The following is an 8,537-nucleotide window of genomic DNA, read 5'->3' on the forward strand; positions in this document are numbered from 1 at the left end:
GAGCGTTGTTGTGGGTGGTTTGTTGTTTGGTGGCTGTGGGGGGGGGGGGTAACGCGCAGATCTGCCCTCACAGAGGAGGGAGAGCTTGTACCTGAAGGCGGGCTGGGGGGGGGCTCTGCAACTTACCTGGCTGCTTCTTGCTCCTCGTGGCCCGACTGAGGGCTGCTGGGAGCAATGGGCGGGGCTTGTTGCATGTGCCCACCCCCTGGGCTCCTTCCTGCTGGAGCTCTGCTCCTGTGCGCTCCCGGTGGAAATGACCCCTGGACAATATTGTCTTTGATTCAGTATAAAGCAGTTTCATGTGTGTTTGATTCCTAAACAAGAAGGCAGGGGACTCGGGCCGAGCTCTGGCCAGTTGTTACTCAAGGGAAGGGGGAAAGAGAGAGACCTGGGGAGTCGTGCCGTTGCTTTGGAAGCACCCAAGCCCCAACACACCTTCCAGCACTCCAAACAGGGTTCTTTGTGCTTGAGGCAAACTCGGCTGCCTTTGGCACTCCAAGCCGTTCCCTCTGATACCCCCACGAAAACCAGCTCTGTCCCAAAATTTCCAGAGCTGTAATGAAAGAATGTAATGAGGAGGTTAAAACGCTGAGCTGCAGACTTGAAGGTCGGTAGCTCGGCAGTTCGAGCCCCGAGTGCCGCGTGACGGAGTGAGCTCCCGTCTCCGGCCCCAGCTCCTGCCAACCTAGCAGTTTGGAAGCAAGAAAATGCAAGTGGATAAACAGGTACCACTTTGGTGGGAAGGGAACAGCGTTCCGTGTGCCTCGGCGTCTAGTCATGCCGGCCACATGACTACGGAAACGTCTTCGGACAGCGCTGGCTCTTTGGCTTGGAAACGGAGATGAGCACCGCCCCCTAGAGTCGGATTCGACTGGCTTTCGAACAAGGGAGACCTTTACCTTTAATGAATCGGTAAGGTGACAGATGCACAGAGGAAAGCATCAGGGTTTGTGCCATGCTTTAAAATTGAAGAAGGTGCCGTTTCAAGCCAAGGGACACTTTGGTGTCAATTTGGTGGTGTGGTTAAGTGCACAGACTCTAATCTGGGAGAACCGGGTTTGATTCCCCACTCCTCCACTTGCAGCTGCTGGATGACCTTGGGCATGCCACAGTTCTGATAAGAGCTGTTCTTGGAAAAAGAGCAGTTTCTGTCCGAGCTCTCTCAGCCCCACCGACCTCACAGGGTGTCTGTTGTGTGGAGGGGAAGGGAAAGGAGTTTGTAAGCCCCTCTGAGACTCCCTTGGGTAGTGAAGGGCAGGGCATAAATCCAATCTCTTTTCTCCTTTTTCCCCTCTGTTCCTCCTTCCAGGCACAAATTGACCAGTACGTAGGGCTGGTGAGGAACCAGTTGAGTAACCTCCGAGCAAAGTAAGTGTATGTGTGTTTCTCCCCTTCCCCTCCGCCACCTCTTCCCTTCAGTGCAGACGAAAGGAGACCCTCCTTTTTCCATTCCACTCGGGTTCTTGCCCGTCTTCTCAAATTGTGGGGCCGAGCAGCTTCCATTGTTGGCGGGGAATTCCTCGCGGTTTCTCTGCAGCATCCTGCAGGTCAAAGAGGTACGGGTCCCAGTGGAGGGAATCGGCTCTCTTTCGGCGGGTGTGGCCAAGTGTCCACAAATCAACATGTCACTCACGGATGAAGTTGTGGTCAGAGATGTAGTTGGTATTCTTGCTAGGCCAAGCTTCCGGGAAATGAATTGGGAACCCAGAAATCCCTTCCTAAGTGGGAGCTGTCTGTTAACACCCTCCGCCAAGCCCACGATTCGGTGTGTATTTCCTTGTCCGTTGATTGGTGAACGCCAGAAACTTAGACATCGAATTCAAACGGTTATTCCCGAGGCTGGAAGCTTTGACTTACATCCTTAAAGCTTTTACCGACTCCCTTAAATCATACCCTTTCCCAGCTATCACGTGATTCCATTTGCAGCCGCCTTGCCCTCATCCAGTCTTCGAGAACAGAGTTCGAGTCCGGTGACACCTTCAAGAGCGACAAAGTTTTGTTCAAGGTATACGTTGAAGTGCGCCTTGCACAAGAAAGCTGATCCCCAGAATTAAACTTTGCTGGTCTTCAAGGTGCCGCTGGACTCAAACTTTGTTCTGTTGCTTCGGACCAACACGGCGACCCACCGGTGTTCCCTCTAAGCTGAGTTAGTGTGAGCTAGCTCACAGTTCTTTAGCCTCCGGCTCACACATTTTTGTTTCGGCTCAGGAAGGAGGTGGCTCCAGAGCAAACTAATCTGTGCAGGAGCCGAATCGCTCAGTCACAACTTTAACGCCAGCAGCTCACAAAGTAGGATTTTTGCTCACAAGACTCCACAGCTTAGAGGGAGCATTGCTACCCACCTGGATCTACCAGTCTGAGAGAGAGAACAGAGAGAGAGAGTTTCCGCATTTGCCTGCCGCTCCAGATGTTCTCAGTGTTTGAGTCGAGGCAGTTTAAGTCCAACAGCAAAACGGCATCCAAATAACCCGGGGAAACAGCAGGCTGAAACCGGGCTGACCACTGAACGGAGGGAATGTAATGCAGAATTGGGGGGGAAACCCAGATTAAAAAGAAGGTTGAACTCGAATTTAATGCAGAATGGAAAACAAACCTGGATCAAAAAGAAGCTTGGATTTGATTTTAGTGCGGAACTGCTTGGAGGACACCGCGTGGTGAACATAGATTAAAAGGAGACTGCAGAAAGGGTCTCGGAGTGATTTGAGTCCAGGGTGACTTCGGCATGAGAACGAATGGGGAAAATTCTGCCCAGTGACATGCAGTCACTCTGGAGGGAGACGTTGCCACTGCCTGAGGAAGGGGAGGGGGGATACCAGACAATTCCTTTGTAAAAACAAGCTCACGTCCCCTCTCTCATAGCACGAATTTAAACAGCTGTTCTTTTGCCCCCTCCCCCTAAAAAAAAAACAATTAGAAAGGGGAATCCGCTAGATTGGAGTCCGGTATAGCACCTGCGGTGGCTCAGAGGTTAAGACGCTGAGCTGCAGACTGGAAGGTCGGTCATTCAGCAGTTTGAGACCCGAGTGCCACGTGACGGAGTGAGCTCTCATCTCTGGCCCCAGCTCCTGCCAACCTAGCAGTTCAAAAGCAAGGAATTGCAAGTAGATAAATAGGTACCGCTTCAGTGGGAAGGTAACAGTGTTCCGTGCACCTCAGCATTTAGTCATGCCGGCCACGTGACCACGGAGAAGTCTTCGGACAGCGCTGGCTCTTCGGCTTGGAAACGGAGATGAGCACCGCATCCCTAGAGTTGGCTTTGACTGGCTTTCGAGCAAGGGAAACCTTTACCTTTACCTTTATAGCACCTTAGAGATCAGGAAGATTTTCAGAGTAGGGGCCTTCCAGAGTCAAAGCTCCCGATGCAGCGTGGTGTCCACCAAAAACTTCCCTGGCGCCTGCCAAGTGTTTTTAGGAGGGGGGGTTTGCCCAGGAAGGCTTCTGATGGGCCATTGTAGACTTGATTGGCCGTGCAGATTTTTTAAAGATGTCACATGACTGAAGGCAAGCTGCGGCAGCCATTTTGTGTCCGGCTTCACCGCCTGTGGCAGCCATTTTGTGTCCGGCTTCACCTCCTGCGGCGGCCATTTTGTGGCTGTACTTGTCAGGCTGCGTCAAAATTCCAAAGGTGTCTGCACGTTCAAAAGGAGGTTGGGGGACCCCTGAATTAGGACTCCTCGTAAATAACACTTATTTCTTTCTCTTTTTCCTAGGATGTTGGCCAAGCTCCCGACAGCCAAAGCAAAAGCGGAATGAATGGCACCCCTCCTCTCTGTCCCCCCCCCCATATACACCCCCCCCGCAGAAACAGAGCTCTAAGCTCACCTCCCCCTTTCCATCAGGGTCAGACCAGGGAGGGTCCACCTAGTCCAGCATCCCTCCTTACACAGCAGGCAACAAGTTCCTCTGGAGGGCTGACAACAGGGCAGAGAGGCCTTCCCCTCATAAGAATATTAGAAGAGCCCAATTGGATCAAACCAGTGGTCCATCTAGTCCAGCATCCCATCTCACCCATCGGCCGACCAGTTCTCTGGAGGGCCAACAACAGGGCACAGAGGCTGAGGCCTTCATAAGAACCAAAGAAGAGCCCTGCTCGATCAGACCAGTGAGGGTCCATCTAGTCCACCATCCTGTCTCATACAGGGGCCAGCCAGTTCCTCTGGAGGGCCAACAACAGGGCACAGAGGCTGAGGCCTTCATAAGAACTTCAGAAGAGCCCTGCTGGATCTGACCAGTGGTCCATCTAGTCCATCCCTTCTCACCCAATGGCCAACCAGTTCCTCTGGAGGGCCAACAGCCAGGCAGAGAGGCCGAGGCCTTCATAAGAACTTCAGAAGAGCCCTGCTGGATCAGACCAGTGAGGGTCCACCTAGTCCAGCCTCCCGTCTCACACAGTGGCCAACCAGCTCCTCTGGAGGTCCTACCACAGGGCCTAGAGGCCGAGGCCTTCCCCTGATGTTGCCATTCAGAGGTTTAGTACATCTGAAGGTGGAAGTTCCCCTCAGCCACCATGGCTGGTTAGCCGCTGACCGATTTATCCTCCATGAATCTATCCAGTCCCCTTTTCAAGCTGTTGATCCCTGTGGCCGTCACGACGTGGGCAGGGCTTCCTCATCACAAGCCGCCCCACCCGAGGTTAGAATTTGGTCACTCATATCGCAGCCACCTCTGAACCCACCGCTACAGGTCTGGGGGACATGGCGGGGCTGACTGGGGGAGGGAAGAACCCACCGCTACAACACTTCCCTCCCCCCGCCACCTTGTATCAAAGGCTGAGGGTCTCTGACCTCCCCCCTGGCCTGTGAGTCTTAGTGAGGGAACACTGGCAAGCCCCCTCCATGGCCTGCATGCCCCACGAGGAATCTCTGGGGAGGGCGCTACAGAGTTGTATAGCAGAGGCAGGATCTCCTTTGGTTCTTCAGCAGGCTCTCAGAGGGGAAGGGGAGGATATGAGGGAAAAAGGGCTCAGCCAGGCTTCTCTGCCACTGTGAGAACCGAGGGACCGGCAGTCCCAAACTGGCCAAGGGTCACCCCTACGACCCGGAAGTTGGCCCACCCCTTCTTCTGCCAACCTGGCTCGGCAGGACCCCACAAAGCGACCCTGGGAGAGACGCCTTCCTGAAGCTCGGGAGAGAAGGAGACGCCTCTTTCGCAACCCTCCGCGTTGGCCTGGGATTGGGGGTGGGGGGACGGCTGTAAGACCCCGGCCTCAAAGGAGCGCAGAAGTGCCGAGGGCTGGTTTGCGGACTGCGGTCTCCCCGTAGAGCAAGCTGGAAAGTGGGGACCCCCCCGACCGAATATTAAATTTTAGTACATGTTTTAAAAAAACATATTGTCCGTGGGCTGTGTGGCTTTATTTTATACACACACACACACATTATTATTATTATTATGTTGAGCCTTCGATTAGAACAGCAACAGTCAGGACCAGGGCGGTATGGCTCAGGGGACGTTTGTCTGCCCCACAGTTTGGTGTCGTGGTTCAGTGCGCGGACTCTTAATTGGGGAGAACCGGGTTCGTTTCCTGAAAAGTACTGAGACTTACTAGTGATTTCCGCTCTCATACTTTATTTCAGGTAAGAACAAGACAAGTAGCAACGGCTTGCAGGCCGGCTTATATGTGCCTCGAACCCCACACCAGTGATAGGTTATTTACAGTGGCCAAGAGTTCCATGGGTCCTCGGCCGGGAGTCTAGTTCTCCGATTGGTGTGAGCTAGGATCCTCTCGGTCCATTGTCTGAGGAGTGAGGCTCGGACACTTCGCCTGACCGCGTGGAGCCCTTGCCTCCCACGTGGTCGGGGCTGAATACACTACAATTCCCCACTCCTCCATTTGCACCTGTTGGATGACCTTGGGCAAGCTGTAGTTCTGACAAGAGCTGTTCTTGAAAAAGAGCCATTTCTGTCAGAGCTCTCAACGGGGGGGTTGATTCCCCACTCCTCCACTTGCACCTGGCTAGATGACCTTGGGCAAGCCGTAGTTCTGATAAGAGCTGTTCTTGAAAAAGAGCAGTTTCTGCCAGAGCGCTCTCAGCCCCACCTACCTCACACGGTGTCTGTTGTGGGGAGGGGAAGGGAAAGGATTTTGTAAGCCGCTCTGAGACACCTTCGGGTAGTGAAGGGCGGGGTATAGATCCAATCTCCTCTTCTATTTGGGGTGCCACTAAGGCAGAGCACAATCAAGAGGTGCACCCACCGCCCCTTGTGACTTTGCAAAAGACTGCCCAACTGCTTGTGCCAACCCACTCCTGCTGGCAGGGTGCCAGAACCCAGCTAGCTTCCTCCGCTACTGTGGACGCTTGTTGCCCATGACCAATGTTCCCTCTAAGCTGTGGAGCCTTGTGAGCAAAAATTCTACAATGTGCGAGCTGGAGGCTAAAAAACTGTGAGCTAGCTCACACTAACTCAGCTTAGAGGGAACACTGCCCATGACCCTCACAGCCTTATACAATCCACCTAGCGGAGTTCTGCCTGTTCTGCCCAGCAGCTCCAGCACCTCGGGCACGCAAAGACCTGCCACCAGACACCTTCGATGATGCCAGGATCAGACCAGTGCGTGCAAAGCCAGGACTCTACCCCCCCTGAGCCTGGCACGTCCCAAATCAGGCCATTCCTCTAGCCAGCTCAGCCTCGTCCATTCAGGCCTGCCGCTGCTTGAGATCTGTGGCCAGCAATGTCAGGGATCAAAGCCGGGACCTTCTGCACGTGGAGCAGGTGCTCTGCCCGTGTTCCAGCCCTGCCCGCCCACAGTTTCCCATTCCTAATTTTCCAGTCATAAATCCCTTGCTTTGCACAGTTCTGGCCCTGATTAGAGGGAATCAGGCCTGTAGCTGCAGTGGGGCATTTGGGGGCCTGGCCCCCTGACTTCCATGCAGCCCCCAGGCCCCTCCCCGGGAGGACTCCCCGCTGCCACCCCTTCCCCAAGCGCACTTTGCTTCCCTGCGTGGGTGGCGGTCTGCAAGCGCTGCAAAAGTGAGTTTTTTAAATTTCAAAATTTTTATTTTGTGATGCCAGTGCCCCCCTGACTTATTTAAAGCTGCCCCCCCCAAAAAAAAATTACAAAATTCAGTCTACGACCCTGGAGGGAATAAATGGTATTTCAGCTGCTAGAATTCTTGGCCTGTTCCACAAAAATGGTTTGACTCTATCCAGGAAAGTGCGCCAGCACTGGAGACGGTAGCGAGACTCTCCAGTTCCGGGGGTCTGCTTTAGGGCCTCATCATCTCAGGAGAAAGAGGCTGGCTTCCTTACCCTCTTTGCAATATGCACGGCAGGTGTGTGTAACCAGCACATGAGACACTGCCTTGATTTTCTGCCTTCCCCCCCAGTCATGGGTTTTTTTTCATTGGTTAAAGTAGCACATCTACATTGTGATTTGTGAGCACTCTTCAAAGAAAAGCAATGCAAGGAACTGGGAAGGTGGGGTTGGTGACGGCACAGGCACCTGCCTCTCAGAGTTATGCGAAGCCAGTTTCTGCCCCCAGACTTGCTGAACAGCCCCAAGCTCTGAGAGAAATTTACTTGTTCTGAGAGTGCATTTGCCCTGTCTTGGTCAATCAAACAAAAAGGAAACTACTGTGCAGGGGTCATTTCGTAGAAAAAGAGGTGCAGGAGCTTATTAGCATTACTTATTTGCACATGTCACACCCCCTGACATCACCGGAAGTGTGTCAGAAGGCAATACCCACCGCTCAGGCTCCACTGGACTCTTTTGGATTGCTAGCTATGGAGGTGGGGGGGAATGCACAGATCTGTCCTCGCAGAGGAGGGAGAGCTTGTACCTGAATAAACCTTGTCCTTAAAGGTGCCACTGGACTGTTTTGGACTGCTAGCTTGAGAGAACAGCTCTGAGAGAACTTGTGACTGACCCAAGGTCACACCAGTAACTGCAAATGGAGGAGTGGAGAATCTAACCCGGTTCCCCCAGATTGGAGTCTTAACCCCAACATCAAACTAGGCCATAAGAACATAACAGACGCCAATGTTGGATACTGTGTACAAAGTCATTTAACTCCAATATCAAATTTCATCAATGTACAGCTAAACAATTTTAACCAGAAAGAATTTTCTCTCAACTGTTGCTAGAATCTCTAGGATTCTCGTCAGTCCAGGCTTGGTATTATAAAATAACAGAATTAAATTCTAGCACCCGTATTCTGGTTAAAAGGGTTTCGCTATACACTGATGAAGTTTGATATTGGAGTTAGTGTTAAAACAATTTTATACACAGCAGTTTCCCATTTGCTCAATACCATGCACTGTGTTGCCCTGTGTCCAGTTTTGGGCATCACATTTTAGGAAGGATGTTGACAAGCTCAAGCATGTACAGAAGAGGGCAGCCCAGGATGGTGAGAGGGTTGGAGTCCAAGTCTTACAAGGAAAGGCTGAAAGAGTTGGGTATGTTTAGTCTGGGAAAAAGAAGGCTTAGAGGGGACATGATTGCAGTTTCCAAATATTGGAAGGGCTGTCATGTAGAAGGTCGATCAGATCTGTTCTCTCTTGCTCCGGATTGCAAGACTAGGTCTAATGGGTGGAAATTA

At 52.5% G+C, this 8,537-nt stretch overlaps 1 protein-coding gene across 1 annotated transcript in view; it reads left to right on the top strand.

Annotated features, from left to right (window-relative positions):
- Window positions 1-3,790, top strand: part of LOC107118688 (reticulon-2-like) — a gene marked incomplete at its 5' end in the record, with an annotated part of 6,156 nt that extends 2,366 nt beyond the window's left edge. The window contains 2 exons of the mRNA XM_015421048.1: window positions 1,310-1,368; window positions 3,711-3,790. Of these exons, the coding sequence (XP_015276534.1) occupies window positions 1,310-1,368; window positions 3,711-3,753 (102 nt within the window). The remainder of the gene's footprint in view (window positions 1-1,309; window positions 1,369-3,710) is intronic.
- Between the last annotated feature and the right edge of the window lie 4,747 nt (window positions 3,791-8,537).

This window comes from Gekko japonicus, unplaced genomic scaffold (genome assembly GCF_001447785.1).
Source record: "Gekko japonicus isolate JY-2015 unplaced genomic scaffold, Gekko_japonicus_V1.1 scaffold5302, whole genome shotgun sequence".
NCBI lineage: Eukaryota > Metazoa > Chordata > Lepidosauria > Squamata > Gekkonidae > Gekko > Gekko japonicus.